We start from the raw sequence: 21,371 nt of genomic DNA, 5'->3' as shown, positions 1-21,371 counted from the left end.
ATGTATTTTGATTCCTTATCTGTAAAATTGAGATTACAAGTGTGTGTACACAGTGTTTATTTCCATTTTCAAGTATATTTTTAGCCCCAAAATTAGTACCAAGTTATACAGAGATTTTTCATATCGAAGTGTAGAATTTCATGTGTGTTTGTGTGTGTGAAGTATTTTTTTTATTATTGTTACTTTTATAAATATAGATTGTAATTGATGTTGAAAGAAAATAATTATTAAAATAAAATGTGCAATATTTACAAATAGAACTTTTATTTACATATTTAAAGTTTTTGAAGGGAACAAGAATGAGTCCATAGTACACAGATGACCCGTCCGCACTAGGATTTTCTTTATTCAGGGGACTGTGAAAATGGGATAAAATCTCTAATTTGGCATTAAAAGTTAGAAAGATAATATCATAGGGAACATGTGAACAAAGTTTTTAATTGACTGGACTTTGACTTCATCAAAAACTACCTGCACCAAAAACATAACCTGAAGTAGGACAGATGGAGGCACAGACCAGAAAACATAATGGGGCATAAACATATTGACAAACAAAGACACCTTGCTGCAATTTAATATGATAGCAATAGTATTGATTTCCCCAAAATATAAATAAAACTGCTAATAACTCTCTGACAAATCAACCCTCAACTAGAATTTCATCAAAAATTAATACACCCCTTGTATTAAAAGTTCAACATTCAGCTTTTGACAACTAAATCTTATGGATTCTGGGTAATTTTTTATAAGTGTACACCAAAACATTGTGAAAATTTATAGTTTTGAAAAGAATGAGAGTGAACACACTGATTTGTCTCACCGAATCTATGTTGAAAGTCTGTAACATGAAGTTTTTGACACAGGTATCACATAAACAAAACATCATCATGGTTCTATAATGAGGTCATGGTCAGATAAACCAAAAAAGACAGACATGTACACATTTAAATCATTAAATAAACTAGATATAGTTGACCAGTTGCTAATCATGCTTATAGTATCTGATAAACTGACAAACTTACAAAAATGTATCATTGAGCAATGAACCATGAAAATGAGGTCAATGCCAGATGATGCATGCGTGACAGACATGTACACTTACAATTATTTCATTTACCAAAGATAGTTGTCCTTTTACTTAAATAATTTGAAAAGAAGACAGAAGCGCAACTTCATATTGACCAATTAACCATGAAAATGAGGTCAAGGTCGTAGAAACCTGCAAGACTGACATGTACCCATTACAGTAATTCCTTACACCACATATAGTTATCATACTGCTTTTAATATTTGAGAAACAGACATAATCATATTTAACCTTGATGACTGTTCCATGAAATGAGGTCTAGGTCAGGTGAATCCTGTCTGACGGACATATAGATGTTGCAAGGAACCCATGTACCAAATATTGAAAGAAATTCACACTACAAAATCTTTTTTTAAACAGTGAAAATGAGGTCAAGGACAGTGGACATTTGACACATGGAAACGTATTACATAAGGTATCTGTATAAAAGATATGAAGCATCCAGGTCTTCTACCTCCTGAAATATGAAGCTTCATAAAACTTGCTGCTACCGGATAGTAAAACATTTGTCTCACAAGACAAAAACCCAATGAAATATAAACTACAATAATAATCTGTTAAATGTGCCTTATCAGAATCTAACAAACTATAATAAATTTCATTGTTCATACCCAAAAAATGAAAATAACGTCAAGCCATTGATAGAATTTCAATTACAGCACATTTCAGTCAGTATGTAGCTAATGGTAATATCTTTGGTTAGCTTGCTTGTTAGCTGAACCGTGAAGTCATTGTTAGGTAAGGTAAACTTCCCTCCTTTAATAGTAGACTAACCCAACAGATAAAAAATCTATCTCTCTGTAGGACTAAGCTACTTTAAAAGGAGGGAAGGTTACTTTGCCTAACAATGACTTCACGGTTCAGCTAACAAATAAGCTAACCAAAGATATTACCATTAGCTACATACTGACTGAAATGTGCTGTAACCAATCAAGATATTTTGGTGAAAGCTTTTGGAAATTTGAGCATTAGATTCTAGAACGCCAATTTCTGGAAAGGAGAATTCTGGGCAGAGGAATATCTATAAAAACAAATATATTTGCATGATTAAGTTTATTTTATGTAGAATATAAATATGATAAAATCAATTCAGACCAGCAGCCAACAACAATAATCCATATTCATATTTTATTTCCTGGTTTCATGACCTTTTATCATATAACAGAGTTTGTTAAAATATGCTGGTTGGACCAAAAAACAATTTACCACATGTTGTCCAGTCAACATCATTTATAAGGTACCAGTCAGACAAAAGTTCATTGGACAATCATTAAAATTATACCAATATTTTTTTTTAAAGTTTTATTTAACATTTGGTCCAGTAGGTTGGGTTAACTATTTAACCTTCACAAACTCTGGAATAAAATTACTGTGTTTAAATGTTTAGAGCAAGCTTATAACAGTTAGAAACTAGAAAACATCAAATTAAATATATGCAAAGTTTCACATTCAAAATCCTTCATTTTGTGAAAACGTAATCATTTACTTTCAGTAATAATTTAATATTTAATGTAAATACTGATAAAGCTTTGAAGAAAAATTAGATTTCTTTGACAAATATCTTCCTGCAATAATTAAAATACAAAATTCATGCACTCTTATATTTCAAGCCTATTCCTTTTTAAATTACAAGTTGTAGCAAAGGATAAATAATCATTATATAGTCATTTTCTATTTCAATCCAGGAAATAAAAAAAAATATTACTAGCCGATTTTAACACTTTGCTTAAAAGTACCCAACAAGTAAAAAATAATGGTAAAATCTATTAAGTAGAAAATTCTATTATTTTAGAACATTCTCATATAATATAAAAATAAAGTTCATAATAATAATCTAATAAAAAAGACACCATTTCAGTTTACAGAAATAAAAAGTTTTACATCTTCATCCAAATAATTAGTAGATTTTAAAATATAGTATCACAAAAAAATACAACCTTGATATTATAAATAAAAAAATCTCTACAACAACCTGTGTATGTATGTTTATATATAACTTTTTTTATATGTATATATATAGATATATATTATACTTTTTGAATGAGGCAAGAGAATGGGACAAGGTGAGCTGATTTTCTGAAATGATTTTATTGTATATTTTTCAAAGTTATTATACTGTATATAACTGGTTTTAACAGACAATTATGATTAAAATGTATGAATATTTACTTTATGATGAATGATCTTTGGATAAATGTCAGTTGACAAGAACAACTATTTGATATTAAACATACAAAGTACAGACTTGAAGCACAATCTTATATTTCTTTAAATCTTTTCCTTATATAAGGTGACCTAAAAAGATTATGACCAATACTTTCGAAACAGGGGTAACACAAAAAAGTTTCATTTTGCCCCTTAATATGACCTTCAATCAAAATGAAGGGCAAAAGGATTTCAATTTTGCTATAAACTGATAAAAAAATCTACTAGCTTTGATGAAATCAAGATAATTAAGAAATGTGCTATAAGCCAATGGAGATAAAAAGCAGAAAACATATTTTACATAATATTACCATAATATTATCAGGACTTGAGTAAAAACATTTCCTCTTCAGATATTGAAGTCTTAATTGAAAAGTTTTGTGTGTTGTATGACACATTAAACACTACAGTAATTTTCAAGGAAAAACTACCATCTAAAAAGGATTTGTAATTAAATGAAAATCCATCCTATATATGTATGCCTCTTATACAAAAAATACTGATTATTTATCTGTTGGTACATCAGGGTAATCTTTTACATTAACAAAAAAGATTTTTGTTAGTCTGCACTGACTTGTTGTTTTAAAATTGGAACTTTCTTTTCAAGTGACCCAAGTATCAACAATTATTTGTGTTGTGACAAATCTTTGTGTAAACAGTTTGTTTCCAGTAAAAGTTGTTTTATCCTACACTAGTCATTTAAAAGGTGTTTTAAAGTTAAATTTGAAAAGACAGGCTGAATTTTTATTTAGTAGAAAGCAGGGCCTATATCATAAATTTAATTCAATATGAACTTTATAAAGGGAGTTAGAACGCTTTTAAACAATTATTAGCTTGTTTTTCCTTGATTTGAAGCAAAACTTCTGTTAAGATAGGTTATATTCCTAGAGCTTTGATGTATAAAACATTGACATAGATTTTTACAAATTTACAGATAGGACTACTTAATATTATCTTACATGATTGAATATCAAACACAAGGTTTATACAGTACAGAAAGAGACTTCCCAGGATAAATGTTGCTGATGTACAGGATTTATAAACATCAAACACACTTATCAATCCTGGAAAGTCTATTCTGTCTTTCAAAGTGTATAAATTCATCAAATCATATATCTACTCATTTACTCCCTACACTTTATCAATTTTTTTTTTGGCCTTTCAAAAAAGGAATCTATTGATACATGTAGTGAAAAAAGAGGCTATTATACAACTTAACTTAAAGATATCGCATTACATATAATAAGTTTTTCATTTTTTTTTCCACATGTGAATAACATAACCATTTACATTGGGTATAAAAAATAAGTATGAAAAAAAATCTATTGACCTTGAAATGATTGTTACACATATACTGACCTTGAAAAAGGAACTGCATGGGAAAAAGATCAATAAAATCAATCTGAGTGATAACTGACTGATGATTTGTGTATGATAAAGTCTTCAAATGGAACCACTACAGTAAAATCATGTAATATCATCTTAATACAAGCATGTGTCAAGACACCCCAAGAATAAATAATGTCTGTAATTTCTCTAAAATGCCTCCCCCTTAAAAAGCACTCAAAAAAAATCCAATAAAACTCAAATAGAAGTTTATCAAATTATCTCTCTTAATCATGGACTGTAATTTTTAAACTGGAGTAATGGCCGTAATTTCTAGAAATTTCAACAACTAAAAAAAACAAACACGAAAACACACAAGCAAAAAAAGAAAAACCCCTTATGGAAGGCTTTACAATTTGTCTCCCTTATTTATGGGCAAAAGGGAGAATATTCAATTATTCTCCCTTTCATTGATGTATTTTAAAGATTTGTTGATAGTCTTGGGTTAGAATGATTTTCTAGTTATTTAAACCATGCAGTTCCTGTACAAATTTTCTAATCATAACTCATTATTTATACTTGGATTCAGTGATAACTGCATACCATGACAAAATAACACTGTGCTTGCATGAGTGACAGCCCTTATTAAAGCTTAAAGAAGAGAAAATATCAATGAATCTTTTGGCATTCCGACTAAAACCATGTTTGTTATTTCTATAAGATAAAATCACAAATAAAACAGAAATTTGATCTATTTGATATAAGCTTTTATGTGCCACAAAAACTAAATTTCAATCTACTAGCACATGATTGTCAAAATTATAACATCTATTTGATAAGGCAATTATAAAGCTAGTGGGGAAAAAACCTGTGCAATGTTCTACAACAATATTGAGAAAAAAGTGGATTCCTGTTTTTTTCTTATGGAAATGGAATGAAAATTTGAAGAAGGCACACAATAATCCTCTTGTCATAACTTACCTTTACCAAGCTTTAATCATATAATGAAAGAGTGTTCTATGATAAAAACAAGTTTTTTGCCTTGAACCAAATTTCAAAATATTCATTTAAAAGTAAGTTTATGCTTGTATGCAGTTATCAGAGAAATCATAAGAATTCTACATAAAAAATATTTCTAGAATATATTGTGTAATTCTTAATTTTAACATATATAAAAAGACGAAAAATTCATTGGACCCCAAAAAAACATATATTGATCACAACTCAGCGATAAAATAAAATAATGTTATAAAATTTGCATGATATCAATAACAACCTTTATTCTGTTTATTTTCCATGTAATAATGAAATTAGGAAAATAAAGCCAACAACCTATAACAAAATAGAAAACAACTATGTACGTGACAGGACCGAAATGTCTGGTTAAAATTAGACCAGCTAAAACAACTAAAATACTGTCACATATATAGGTGTAAAAATATACAAATATGGTGCAAAATAATATATACACAGGGGTTTTTATTTATAAAAGCACCTTATATGCAAATAAAAAAAATCACAGATTTGTATCCTATGGGAACAACACTTCTATATAATTAGAATAAAATAGTCTTACCCCGACCCTGCAGTAAATCTTATTAACATTGGAGTCCTTATTGTCTTATTGTTTACATATAAAAATGGTAGCTGATTACAAGTTCTCTATTCTTTTTAAGTAGTAATCACTTCTCTATGACTTCTTGCTTAAATGGTGATGAATACCATATATTCTTCTGTAGTCAATTCTACATCTGTTTTCCAATGATGATCTGAATATTAATACAAAACCTTTTTCTGCCATTATACATTTAACAAAAACTTCTCATCAGAATCGCTTGTTTCCAGCATATAAGGAATATAACTATATATGTTCCATGAAGATGGTGGTTTCTGAGCGAAAATCCTGAAAACCAAGTTATACCGTTGAAATTTGTCGACACTGATATGTACATAAGCACAAATAAATGCACCGAGGTATTGGTAAATCTTTGTATTTAGTATAACTTGGCAAATGAAAAATAAAAATTTCATATTTATAATGTCCTGTTAAACCTTTGCTGAAAAAGGATTACTTTGTTTACTAGTAGTCTTAGCTGCCCATGCCACATCGAAAGGGTCTACGCCTTGTGCCGCCGCGGACGATGAAGACCAAGCACTACCATTTTGTTGAAAACTTCGTTGACCGGACATTTCCGAAAGTGATGGTTTGTTATATTGCCGGGGAAATCCTGACATTTCCCCACTGTCTATGGAATGACTACGCATATGTTGTTGTACCCTTGGGGGAGGTTGTGGAACACCATTAGTCACAGATCCTTGAGGCACAGAAAAGGGGTTTGTAGAAGTCTGTTGGGGCCAAGTAGGAGCCCAAGGATTTGTTTGGGTACCAGGTTGTGGTGCTGGTTGCTTTGTATAAGCTGAAAAATTAAAGATAAAAAATAGTAGTTAAAGCATTTTATAATCTGAAGAGAAGGTACATTCTTTAGTCGTTTGACCCTGAAAATTCACAAACAAAATATTGATTTCACACTGTCTAAATTATGACTTGTGGCTTTGTGAAGCTGTAAATAGAATACCTAATTCATGCAAAACAATGATTATTTCATTAACATTTTGGCAGTTAAAAGAGAACAAGTATTACGAGAAATATTGTTTTGCCTTTTAGGTAGCTAGCTCATTATATACATGTATAAAACTTCCTTTGTTATTATTTTTATTGGTGTATTTTGAATCGTTATTTGTGTATTTTTTACATTTTGGCAACTAACATATAGCACAAGCATTACCAGAAAAATGTTTTCCCTCTTAGGTAGCTCATCAAATACATGTACTACACTTCCTCAGTCAGTATTTCTATTGATGTACTCAATTATTATTTGTGTGTTTTTCATTTTACTGCGTTTATTGTAATTTGAGAATTGTGTAAAGAAAGATTTAATGCAAATTTAGCTGCTTCATTGAAGTCTACAAAATCAACATTATCAATCATTAAAACATAATTGATCTAAGGGTGAGTCTTGATCCAAATTGAAACTACTTCATATGCTTTTTACATCCTTGATTGTGTTAAATTGAGCAGAGGTTTAATGAAACATTAAAATACCCACATCAATACCTATTATTCCAACAGACATTATTGATGTACTATCTGTGGTTTACCTAACTCAGGGTTCTTGCTAACAGAGCAATGGAATGACATTGAATTCAGATTACTTTTACACTTTTGCTATAAAATGATGATATTTGAGTTTAACTGTGTTGAGTTTATACAAAAGATTTCAATCTTTAGGCATATGTGGACTTTCTAGTTTTGAAAATGGTGAGTCCAGACAGATTTTGAGGAGTCCAGGACTCATGGACTTGCCTAAGTGAGAACCCTGAATTAACTGTCAGAACTAAATGTCAATAGCATATAGCACATATATATTCAACCAAATAATGTTAATAATTAAGATTCAAGGACAAATGAATGAGGAAAACCAATCGCAGTTTCTTAATTTGAGTTAGCATCATTTCTTTGTGGAATAATAATTTCATTTTATTCAAAACGTTACTTATTAATTACAATGCATTGTGATGTAAACTAAACTGGTCTCATGATTGATTTATACTTTGTATCGATAGGGTTTCAAGTACTGCGTCTAATGTGGAGTAATTTGTTTTTAAAATGGTATTTGTTTTCAATTTCATGTTCCTTCCTAAGTAAGTATTCCAATGTTCTGCAAGTCTCAAATTAGCTTACTTGCAATAAAAAAAAAATGTTTGCTTCCAAGGTCTGTTCTTATGTATTGAGAATTTTTTGTGTGGGATAAAAATTTATGAACCTTTCTGATGCAATGATTCTTTTATTTGTGACAGCAGACAAGATATACCTAAGCTGTGAGCATTCTATTTTGTTATTACAGATAGCTGTTGAGCCTCTCTCTGTGGAGACTTTTCAAGTTTTTTGACAAACTTTGACTTCCCATGATGGTCTAACTGGTCTGTGGTTACAATTAAATTCTTAGGTTTTACATTGTTACCAAGTATTTTGTTGTGACAATATTGTGTAAGGACCTTACCTGTGTGTGGAGTATTTTGTTGTGGTGCTTTCTGGAATGCAGGTGAAGTATGATTTGATTGTGAAGACCGAAAATTGCTGGAAAATGGATCATCATTACTAAGGGCAGATAACCCTTGTGACAACTGTTTACACAGTTGAGATATAGATTCCTCTTGTTCTTTTGTTGGTGACATTTCTTGTATTGGTTCACTTACACCTGAAATTAAACATAATAATATCCGGTTCAATACATAAGTAAAATTATACCATCTGTTAACAATTAGCTAACTTAAAATTTTAAAGGATTTTCACATGTAAAAAAAATATTTTTTCTTTGCTGGCATTTAAGTTTTTGACAAAGAGCATCTTAAATACAAAACCTAAATGATCATGGCAATGTTGAAATATTTATCACAAATGTTAGATATAATGCATTATGGTACACTGATAAATAAAAACTTTGGAATACAGTATCATCACTCTTTTCAGCTTTTCATGTAATCACAATAACTTATCACACATTTACATGTTTGTCCATATTGTTCATCAATGTTCATCAATCACAAAAATAAATGCATGTGAAAAGTTCTGTATTTACAGTATTGAATAATAATAGCCAGAAGTTCAAATCTTTCTACGTACCAGCACCAGGGTGTCTTGGAGGTGAAGTGTCTGTTATGGCGTTTTGTCTTTGTAATGTTGATGGTAGGTCACTTAGACGTAGTGAAGTTGTTCTTTTGAAAGGTGATGAATCTTGAAGCTTCTCAAACCCTCTGAATGATCCCTGCCTTATCAACATATCATTTGTTGCTTTGGGTCGCCCAACCGCAAAAGGGTTATCAACTGATCTTACAGGAACAGGTTCTGTAATAATTATAAATATTAAAAATTAAAAACAGAAATTTAATCAATTTTTGATACAATATCAAAAACTGTAACTTTTTGTTCTGACCAAACAATCATCAAATTTGTAACAATTAACTTTGACTTTGTTCAGCAGAAACTACAACATGTTTTGTTTGTCCCTTTTTTGCAATATTTCATTGAACAAACTAAAGCTATAGATGTATTTCATCTAAAGTGCATACTTATACAATATACACAACATCACAAAACATTTGCATACACCAGCAATTAAACACTATATTAGCTAGCCTAAGCGACAATTTCAGGGCGGGAGTATCTCTCACTGTAGATTAAAAAATATTATTTTTTAACATAAATTGTCCAAATATGTTTGTCCTCAGGGTTCAAAATACAGTTTTATGAAAAATCACTGGATTGACCCTTATATAGCATTTATAATAATCATAAAGCCATTTAGACACTTTTTAAAATAACAACAATCAACCATCAAATTTCAATAATATTTTTACTGTCTATCCATGCTTTCATAATTGTGTGTAGATTAGAAATTTAATGTCTCTAAAACCAAACCCTGCCTTCAGTTTGGGTTAATTAATACTGACATGGCTATATATTCTTATAACAACCTCAGTTTTATAGTCATCTGTCATTACTTACCAGCTATAATAGCACTTTGTGGGTCAACAATTTTTTCAGTTAAGGTAGCTTGACGGAAGGATCCCATCCGTGTAAAACTGGTTTTGTCTTGGTTGAAGGACACTGTAACGTTAGTTGTCACATCTTTGTCCCTTTTCTGTTTACGTTCTAAACATATAGCAAATGCACAGCCCACAGCATGGCTCAGTCTTTCTCCCTGTAATAATACATTAACAATGCAATTTTTCTGAATTTATGGTATACTGTTAACCAACTTATTTTTGCTGAAATTTTTATTCACATTTAGTCTTTTCATTGTCTCAATAAATCAAAACAAGATGAGTATATCTCATTAATTTCGCTTTTTTAAAGTTACTTGATTTAGGTAACTAAGGAAAGATACATATTTGTGACGATTTATATTTGCATAATTATACTACTTCTGAATATAAATTGCTCAGAAAAATAAGTTGGTTCACAATATTTGGTACGAATGCAAGTTACAAGTTACACAAGTCTCTGTATTTTTTTGTTTGTTAATTGAGTGTAAGTAAACAATAAAGTAATAAACAGAAAGAAACAAACAAATAAAATGTAAAAAAAGAACTGAATTCAATAAAATAAAAAGAACAAAACAATAACTGGTGAAATTTCATTAAACAATATATCTACATAATTTTCTCCTCTTCTAATATTGTTGGGACTGGCCACACACTGAATCTTTGCCTGTGTTCAAGAATAGAAAGGCGTGCTGCTAATGTTAAGCTAGATGTCCAGGTAAATACAACATTTAAGGGGCTGGTTAATATAGGAAAATATATATATATAAATATGTATTTATAGAAAATTTCAAGATTTGTTTTAAAATGCTAATGAAAAGATCAGATAATTATTAGTCATAATTTATATATGCTTTAATATTAATAAAAGTTATTTAGTTTTAAAAGTTGAACATTTACTTTCTTTTGGTATGAAAAACTTAAATGGATGGGTGCAATTTTTCAGTTTCATTTACGTCTTCCGTTTCATAAACAATTGTTTTAGCATAACAAAATGTGAAAAATAACCACAAATTTAAAACACAACCTTACAATCACTTTAATGACAACATGGATAAAACCACAAGAAAATAAGCATCACAAGTTGTTCAAATTTTGAGTTTGATATTTATAACCTATTACAAACTTAAGACTTGTCTAAGGGCCGAGAATACATCCATGTCATTTCGTAGCCTTTTATAGCTCATTATTTATGCAGTTTTGCACATTGTTGAAGGACATGTGGTGACCTAAAATTGTTGTCTCATTGGCAAGTATACCACATTTTATTTTTAACTTTTCTTTTCTTTGATTCAATTTCTTTACTCTAATTGTTCTCAACAAGTTTAAAATATAGTTAGAAAATACATGTGTGTCTCTTCATGATGCTCTTAATTAAAGCATACAAGAATTGAAAAATTTCCAAATTGACAAAAAAATTAAATGTGGACATTGACTTAGAATATTTTGACTTTAACATATAGGGGTTAACAAGTCTAACTTTTTCAGCTGCATACTTTGGATTTGTTGGAACAGTATGCTTTATGTAGGCTCTACAAATGATGTTCTGCAATGAAGTAGTTTATCACACTGACCAGGTACCCTCACACTTTAGGTGCATACATAAAATACATGTATGTACATGCCTGAAACATTATATGTACCATTTTGTCTATTTTTGCATTTTCATAATTAAGGTCTTTCCTCTCCGTGAGGAAAGACCTTATTGTTTTTCGCATGTTTTTTTTTTTTTTTTTTTTTTTCATCCAGCATTTGTTTGACATGGCCTCCCCTCGTTTCTATTGGAGTTATCAAAACCAAATATGGACCATCGGTAGACCTCATTATGAAGTATTACCAGATGAGGCTGTGTAGGATTTCATCATCCCCTTTAGAAGTTATCTCCCTTTTATTGATTTTTTTCAACATGACCCCCCCTCGTTGTTTTTAAAGATATCATGATCTTATTTTTACAATAGGTACATCTCATCATGATGTATTACCATATGAGGCTGCATAGAATTTCATCATCCCCTTTGAGAGTTATTTCCCCTTGAAACAATTTCTTTCCTTTGCTCATTTCTCAAAAAATGTTAGAGATAGAATCGATTTGAAAACGGCAACATGTACAGGAACAGATGGCAATGTTAATGAACATATACAATCATTTTGTTATTAACCCTTATAAGGAGTTATTCCCCTTGAAAAATTGTATACAATTTTAGAAAAAATCTATTGCAAGAACTGGAAGTCGTAGAGACTTGGGACCTTCACCAATAATCTTTAATTCATGTGACCTTCAATATGCACCCAAGGTCAAAGGTCACAGAGTGCAAAAAAAAATTACGCTGCAATTTCAAGCTTACATATTAGGAAAACGATAAGACTTTGCTGCCTACATACAGCGTATAAAATGTTCCTCTCGACGAACTCTACAATTTATGTAATAAGCCCAAAAATGTCCGACCGTCTGTTCAAAAGTTACAACGGGATGATTATTAAAAGTATAGTATTTTGTGTATATCTTTTTAAAGGTAACAGATATCAACCTACTATAAACTTAAAAGATGATCAGTAGTTCAAGACCTTCAATTTGAGGTCAATGTCAGGTCATGATGAAATTTCACCTTGACCTTCACATTATACTATGACCTTGACCTTGTGATATTTAAAAGGTCAAGTGGTCCTGAGTTGAATGGTGATAGTCCCATGTCTTTACGACTTCCGGTTCTCAAGTTTTGTATTGCATCATATATTTGATGATTAATTGTGACCTTAGTGAACTTTAAAATTGTCTTAATTCTTTTTCTATAATGTTGTCCTTTAACTGTAGATCATTTATCATTTAACAGATTTGAGATATCTATTGTCGTTTTAGAGATAATGCAGTTTTAAGTTTTGCGAGCGGAGGCATGTATTTCTGAATCATCAAGAGCTTACCACTTAAAATGTTGAAGAAATTGAAGAGGTTGACATAGTTATATGTTTGACAAAATACCAAAAACATTCCATTTAAAAAAACACTAAAAAATTCAATTTGAAATTTTCATGTTTTGCATTGACTTTATAAGTTTCATAATTTCTATTTATATAGTTGATATTGCATCATTATTTGCACTTTGTCAAATGGGGTCATCTGATATATCAAATTGAAGGTCTTAATAAACTCTACTTAAAAATGAAAATTTGAAACCCCCTTTTCATCCAAGGGAGACGGGTGGGGTCATTTAGTGCAAACATTCAAATTTCTCAGATGGTAAGGTTGTCGCATATCAAATGAAAGAACATAAAGCGAACATTTCAAATTTCAAATTGACGTCTCCCAAAAATGAGTTGGATGGGGTCATTGAGTGCAAAAAATAAATGTTCTTTTAAGGTAGGGTTGTTGTATATCAAATGAAAGGTCATTATGTGTACATTTCAAATAGCAAATTCCTGACCTTCAAAAATTAGTAAGATAGGGTTATTGAGTGCAAAAATCAAACTTTCTAGAATATGGCGTTGTCGCATATCAAATGAAAGCTCATCTACTCTATGTTACATATATAATAATTCCGATATAAAAAATGTAGGCGGATGAGGTCATTAAGTGATAAAAGTAAAAAGTTTCAGAAGGTATGCTTGTCGTATATCAAACGAAAGGTCGTACAAAGTACATTATGAAAGCATCACTTTTACAGGAAAGACCTTTCAATTGTTTTACAAACAATTGAGATACTAGTATATTTAATAATTATTCTGCTTTTCTTTAATTTTATTAAAACAACATGAAATGCAATAATTAACAAAAAATGTTTTAATGTCTGCGCATAATTTAAAATAAGATTAATGAGTTTTTGGTGTTTTACAACTAGTTTCTATTTAGCAGGGGAAGCCCATGTTCACTGAAAGAACCATTGACCTTTGGGAGGAAAACTAGCAATCCTAGTCAATTAAAATTGAAGACCAACCCACTAACCATGTGCAGGGCTCGATCTCACAACCTATGTGTTGACAAGTTACCAAAGGCCACAATTGCTTTAATATATACCCTATTTTTATGCAAATTTTAGCAACATAGATAAAACAATCCATGGTAAGTCCCCCACTATTGTTCAACTCATTTACAGCTACTGCTTAAAAGTTGATCACATTTTGGTATATTGAAAAACAAAAGTTTTAATAATCTATAAAGTGTTTAAATTATCATAACATGATGATCATAGTTCTTATGTTGAATATATATCGTGTTTTTAACTTTATATTTTTCGGCATCAATTTTGTCTTTGTTGACTATCAATAACCTAAAAGTTATTGCAGTCTAAAATTTGAGCAGCATTGAACTAGATATCTCTTTTACTTTGTACTTGAATTAATATTAATAAAATACTCTTGATTTTTATAACTTTCTACTCCAAACCCCATTGACTGACAGATCTTCACATGATTAAAGTAACATGTTATATACACCTTTCTGCCTAATGGTTTCATTCATATCTAAATAATCACAATATTGATAATTGTCCTATTCCAAACAATGTTAGTATTAATACATGCTTTTGTTACTAGCATAGGCATGCAGAAACTTGGTATTACTCACAGAACGTCTATTTTTGTGTCTGCCTCTGAAGAACTTTATAATAAAACAAAACATAAAATACCTACTGAACCTAAAAATTATCAACATAAAAGCATTCTGAATAAAAACTAAAAATAGCTCTTGCTTTTTTCTCTAATATCTAACATACAATATATAAATATTCTATAAAAATGAAAACAGTGACAATGTATTGTGTACATCCGACAGTGTTGTACATTTCTATTAATTTCATAACCAAAATCAAATAAATAAGTGTAGCACATTCATTTTGTGTTATAAATTAGATTTGGGGGAAACAGGTTTTACTTTTTACTTATTATTATCTCCACACATGATCAGGTTAAATTAATGGATTATGTGCAAGGGTAAATTTATGCTTGTTTGGGGAAAAAAACTGCTGCGGAAAAAAATGGTTTTTGTTACAACATCTACTCTATGGTCAAGGCAATAAGAAAGTAACACATACAATTAAAATCTCATGCTACACACAAATTAGAGAAAGTGATAGACAGCATACTTCAAAGTTTCATCGTAATCTACCCAAACTACTACCCTAACTAACAACATTTGATGCATTTAAATATCTACTGACACTTATATGACCAAAAACAGAAAACTTATATTTAATAGGACTACTCTTTACTCTGATGTGGCTTTGTTATGTCTTACAATAATTAATATATCAACGCTTACAAAACAGTAAAAAAATAAAACACAAAATGTAAATAATGTTACACAATGGTTTTAAAAATAAAAATAAAATCTTGAAAATCAAAAGGTGGGGTTAAACAAAACTGAGGCATAGTTGGGGTAAATAATATTAATTTCTGTTAACATAATAATTATTAAAGAAAACTGCATAAAGGATCATTAAAATATTGTTGTTAAGAATAAAAGATAAACAATGTGGAATTTTAGATAAAACAAGTATTTAAGAACCAGAATCTTTTAAAAGTTTTAAATAATCTTATGTGAAGGAGTGATTAATGAAAATCGAATGAAAATGACAGACAGGAAACATTTTGTATTCCTTCCATTTCTCTTAAATTTTAAATCAGTGTGCACAATTTCCCTGAAAAATTGTTCCTAAAATTCCATGTATTTACTAATGTCTAACATCACCATTAAAATAACACGACACTCTTTTTCTAAAACAAAATGCAGGCCTTGAAGTCTTTACCCTAACCTATATTTCAATCTCTGGGCCATAATTTTGGAGAAGTCCTTTGAAGAATGCTTTGTGCTGGACACAAGCTTAAATTTCAAATGAAAATACTACTGACACTTACGGACTCCTTGACGGCCAAGAAGCCATGGCACATCCATCGTCGTGTTGTTCCGTCACGACAAATGTAAGCAAATCCTTTCTCATGGTTTCTATCTGGAGCACAGAACGACACCTTTTCTATAGTCTGATCTACAATCATGCTCTGAAATAACAAAATAAAGGTTAAACATGTCTAACAAATGTCTTACAATAGTTCTTATATCTTGAGCACTGAATGACATATTTTCTATAGTCTGATCTACTCTCATGCTCTGAAATAACAAAATTCAGGTTAATTTACTGTTCAACAGAGTGAATGATGAGAAGTAGTGTTAATTTACTGTTCAACAGAGTGAATGATGGGGATTAGTGTTAATTTACTGTTCAACAGAGTGAATGATGGGGAGAAGTGTTAATTTACTGTTCAACAGAGTGAATGATGAGGAGTAGTGTTAATTTACTGTTCAACAGAGTGAATGATGGGGAGTAGTGTTAATTTACTGTTCAACAGAGTGAATGATGGGGAGTAGTGTAAATTTACTGTTCAACAGAGTGAATGATGGGGAGTAGTGTTAATTTACTGTTCAACAGAGTGAATGATGGGGAGTAGTGTTAATTAACTGTTCAACAGAGTGAATGATGGGGAGTAGAGGTGACAAACTCTCTCGATTGAAGACCCAGTCAATCACCCACAATAACTGCCAAACAATTACAAATAATTGAATGCAAGATACCATTTTTAAGCATTTTGTAGTTACAAAGACGTGGAAAATTATTTGGTTCATGGTTTTTTTAATGCGGTTTCATTGTCATAGTGTGGTTATTTTTCAGGTTTTATATTCTAAAGAAAATTTAACTATTTTTCAGGTTTAAAATTCTAAAGAAAATTTAACTATTTTTCAGGTTTTATATTCTAAAGAAAATTTAACTATTTTTCAGGTTTTATATTCTAAAGAAAATTTAACAAGTATAAAAATAAGAGTGATGATTTATCCCTAATTAGTATATTACTATACCTTGCTTATTTCATCCACAACTCGTAATGCATCACCAGATACATACAATATTGCTCTCTGGTATTTTCCTTTACATTGCTGAAAAAATGAAATTACTCATGCATTTAACTACTTTAGTGACCATTTTTATTTATAAATACATGTTTACATTTCAAACTCATGGCATTTTCTGTATAAATATAACTTTATTAATTTGATTCTTGCGGAGACTAATCCATGTAAAATCCTTTTGACATGGATCTTCTATATATCATATCATTGTACTAATGTGTTTTGGTCTTTTTTTTTTGTATTTTTGTCTTCAAAGATTCATTAAAAACTTCTGTCACAAGGAAAAAAAATATATATTTCAATTAGAAATGCTAAATATTACTGAAGTACTTTAAATATTGGTCAATTCTGTCGATTTCTATGAACTTATTAATGTAACTGTATCCGGTAACTGAACCACATGTACTTACTGACTTGAGCGTTTTAACAGCTTCTTCACAAACCTGCATTCCCCTGGATTCATACACTTCCATACAACCTAAATACTGTAAAATATCAAACAATTTAAAAATCTAGTTTGTTACATTAGTAAAAGTGAAATGCAAACCAACTGACCTTTAGTTCAGGGTTAAGTTACACATTAAATCAATATTTATAAAATCATTCACTGTAAATGAATGCCTGGTTTTGTAAAATGAGTTATTGTTGATGTTGTGAAATCTTTCTCCTACTAAATCTGATAAATACCTTAAAGTCATGATAGATAAGCACAAATAAAAGATAATTAAATAATATTTTTGAAAGAAGCTTAATATTCTTTTTCAGACTTAATGTCAATGTTGATGGTTCATCAGCAAAAATCATCACCATGTTGCAACAGTGACTTTTAATACATATGAAGGTAATATAATTTTGATAGAACTATTAATTCAGAAAAATCAACATGAAATATTTACCCGCACTTGAAAACTACATGTTCCATCTCTAACTTTTTTCTCATCTTCTTGCCACTGATGTGGTTTTGAGCATTCTGGTACATGGTCTTTCTTTTTCCGAAAACTCAGTCTTTTCTTTAATCGTTCCATTACTGCAACTATATTTTAATCAATATAGATTAAATCATTATATGGTATAAATGCTAAAACTTGTGAAAATACATTCAAAACAAATATCAATATTTTATGAACAAATGGGACACTTTAACACTGTCTATCTCTGTCCATCAAAATCTTGAGGAGCAATTTATGAAAAGTTTGCAAAGATCTATCAACTGTCAACACAAGGATTTATGATCCATGGGTTTCAAATACCTTCCCAGATTTCAGATACAGACACTAAGTTTGCAAATATCCAGCAGTCAATTTATGTCAAATAAGTACTTATATAATTGCACTGCCTTCGTCATATTGAAACTCTAAACATAAGGGCATGGCACAATGAGATCAAAGGCAAGGAATTTTTTTGCAACACATATTGTGAGAAAATGTGTTTTTCAAGTTAAATAAATATTAAATCTAGGTTGCACTTTGTAAATACAGCTGTTTCACAAACCATGCCTCTTTAGGGGAGATATGTAATATTCATAGATATTTTGTTTGTTTACTTACTGGTTCACAGATCTGTATATATATGATCTTTATGTTGCATATATATTATAGAGACATAACTTGGAAACCTTACAAGTATAGAATAGGCTAGGGGTACAATGTAGTACAGAATTTTACTTCAAGTTTAAACTCTTAGAAATTTGGTTCATATAAATATTGAAAATATGCTACACAGTCCTATATTTTGACCTTAGAAAAAAAACAGAAGTGCATCATGTGCATGTGAACTTTTCATTCTTGTATATAAAAAAAAATTCAATGAACAAGAGTGGTAATTTTTAATAGCGGTAACAGTAAGTCCAATTGAAAATTGCATTGTATATATTTACAGAATTGCAACCTATGAACATGACTGGTAAAAGGGAAAAAACACTGTGACGGCTGTCTATTGTTAATGAATTTATAGCTAGTCTCTGACCATAAGAACTTGAAACCAATTCAACAAAGGACCCAATATATAGTAAGAGGAGTAAAAAAAATGCATAGATTGAAAATGCAAATATATGATTCCAGACAATGATAAGCATGATAAGAGTGCTAACAAAATGTTTGACTACCAGGTTCATCCCTTATCAGAGACTGATTAAATTCACTCACAAAATTCATAATTTGCATTTATACCTATGAATATATATATATATACTTACACTTCAGTGTGATGAGACAAAAATTAGGTCATCAATAAACATGTATGAGTAATTAGGAGTTTTACATGATTACTCATATTGATTGACAACTTGGACATTCATAAAGCTGGTGTTGCTGTGAACACCTATAAATTATTGATTGGGGATAACCAAATGATGAGGAATAAAAAATGTCTGCACCAACTTGTTAAAAATTTATGTCAATTTTATGGCAGCCATGTTTGTTTTCGTTTTAAACTCAAAGTGCAACAGTTTACATTTTATTTGAAAAATATGAGAATGTAAGGAACCTTACCTTCAAATTTAATTTATGCTGAAAGTTTTTATGTATAAAACTGTCTGATTTGTATACAAAATGATTTAAAAGTTTGTGTACTGTAAAATTATCATTTTCATGAATGAACCACTGAGACAAGTGTCAATTTTCAACAATTTCACAGATGTTCTGGTCACATATCCACCGTTCAGATTGTTGTCCGTTTATCTAAAATTTCCAATTAAAGAAATAAAGCCTTCTAAGATAAATTTTATCATAAAAGAAGGTGTAAGAAGTTCCTAATTAGCGTGGGTAAATTTGTATTATCGAAACGGAAGTGGACTGATCCTTTGAGCAATTTCAATACGCATGCGTCATCGGAAATACCTATCTAAGTAATAAAAGCGGGAAATATATACTCTATCAAAAAATTAAAAAGTTTCTATACTCATGTCTTTTGAATTCGGTGTATAATATTATAATAAATTTATCCAATCAGTTTCACTTACCAAAAGACTTGTGGATGTAATGTCATAAATAAACCAACAATACTTTACTTAAAAGTGTAAAAATGATACTTGGTTACGAAACTTCAGGGACTTTCTATATTATTTGGCCACAAGTCGAAAACAATTTTTCCAAAAAAAATCCATAGCCCCCCAATAATCAAATGGTTGCTGCCTTATTACAGGACATTTAAAGAAAAGTTAATGGGTTGAACCTGGTTTCATAGCTAGTCAAACCTCTCACTTATATGGCAATGTAAAAATACTGCTCAAATGAAAACGTTATGCGACAAGAAAAGAGTACAAAAAAACAAGAATCATCAGGACAGAAGTACATTAATAAATATTATAATACTACATTACAACATGTATTCCACAGAATAACAACTGACACCAGTGGCGGATCCAGGGATTTTCATAAGTGGGGACCCACTGACTGATCTAAGAGGAAGCCCGCTCCAGTCACGCTTCAGTGATTCCCTATATAAGCAACCAAATTTTTTCCCAAAAAGGCCCCTCCCCCCTAAATCCGCCTCCCAAGAATAAACTCATGTATTGGTGATCATGTAAAGAAGAAATCATTTGTAGAAATTTTAAAAATTGATGTTGAATTTGCTGTTTCAGAAATTATTGTGTTCTGGGTAAAATTTCCAAAAGCATAATCAAAATCGTTATAATTGGTTAAAAACATTTTTTAAACCAATGTCAATTAATCAAATGACATAAAGTGTTATTCAGAGAAAAATATCTATTTGTATATAACAAATTTGATGTATGAAAATCATGTTCATCTAAAAAGATACAATTCATCTGACCGCAATCTTAATTGACAAGGATTGTCAATTTTCCTACTGGAGGTCCTGGTTCATTCCTGGCACTATGGCTTCCTCCAACAATATAAATTTACAGCCAATGAATAGCACAGTGGTGTTGAACACCAATCAAACAATCAAAACATGATACAGTAACATCTCCAGGATGGCACCTGGGGTTAAAGTCATAAAACTTTGCTCAGTCCTCAGAGCACAAAAATCATGCTCGAAACCCAAAATCCATCATTTTGATTGGTTGATTCTTGAGTCTGAGTACAAAAATCGTCCTACAAAGTTTTATGACCACAAGGCCTGGTGTGCACAACCCCTACGGTCACAAAATATTTTTTGGCAAAAGATGGGTTGCAATACCATGAGCCTCAAATCCTGGATTGAGCCTGAAGAGCATTACATTTAAGATAAATAATTGAAAATGGCATTTTGCTTTTTCGCATTTGTAAGGATACCTTAGTGATGTTTATCCCACCA

The 21,371-nt window shown here is 30.4% G+C and overlaps 1 protein-coding gene across 4 annotated transcripts; it reads right to left on the bottom strand.

The window, feature by feature from the left end:
• Positions 1–2,123: 2,123 nt before the first annotated feature.
• On the bottom strand, positions 2,124–19,936 carry LOC134711232 (protein numb-like). Of its 4 annotated transcripts, none has more exons than XM_063571712.1 (10): positions 19,604–19,936; positions 18,011–18,147; positions 17,525–17,599; positions 17,064–17,141; positions 16,064–16,210; positions 14,781–14,813; positions 10,185–10,380; positions 9,303–9,524; positions 8,680–8,877; positions 2,124–7,035 (listed from the first exon to the last, which is right to left on the bottom strand). In XM_063571712.1, exons 2-10 carry the CDS (start codon positions 18,137–18,139, stop codon positions 6,665–6,667), a joined length of 1,449 nt encoding a protein of 482 aa, XP_063427782.1. In that variant the 5' UTR covers positions 18,140–18,147; positions 19,604–19,936; the 3' UTR covers positions 2,124–6,664. The 4 variants fall into 4 exon arrangements, with proteins under 4 accessions (XP_063427782.1, XP_063427783.1, XP_063427784.1 ...); XM_063571713.1 differs by having other exon boundaries at positions 16,070–16,210; positions 19,604–19,935; XM_063571714.1 differs by lacking the exon at positions 14,781–14,813.
• Between the last annotated feature and the right edge of the window lie 1,435 nt (positions 19,937–21,371).

This window comes from Mytilus trossulus, chromosome 3 (assembly GCF_036588685.1).
Source record: "Mytilus trossulus isolate FHL-02 chromosome 3, PNRI_Mtr1.1.1.hap1, whole genome shotgun sequence".
NCBI classification, from domain to species: Eukaryota; Metazoa; Mollusca; class Bivalvia; order Mytilida; family Mytilidae; genus Mytilus; species Mytilus trossulus.
The sequence above is the reverse complement of the archived record's forward strand: the minus strand, read 5'-3'. Positions and strand labels throughout refer to the sequence as shown.

Bases quoted from the DNA above. Each gene is read 5' to 3' on its own strand.
- LOC134711232 (XM_063571712.1), bottom strand. From the start codon at position 18,139: ATGGAACGATTAAAGAAAAGACTGAGTTTTCGGAAAAAGAAAGACCAT. The intron at 14,814-16,063 runs GTCAGTAGTATT...TTTATTATAAAG, and splicing joins CCGTCAAGGAGTCCGTAAGT to TTCTTCAGAGGCAGACACAA. The intron at 10,381-14,780 runs GTGAGTAATACC...GTATTATTACAG, and splicing joins GACACAAAAATAGACGTTCT to GGAGAAAGACTGAGCCATGC.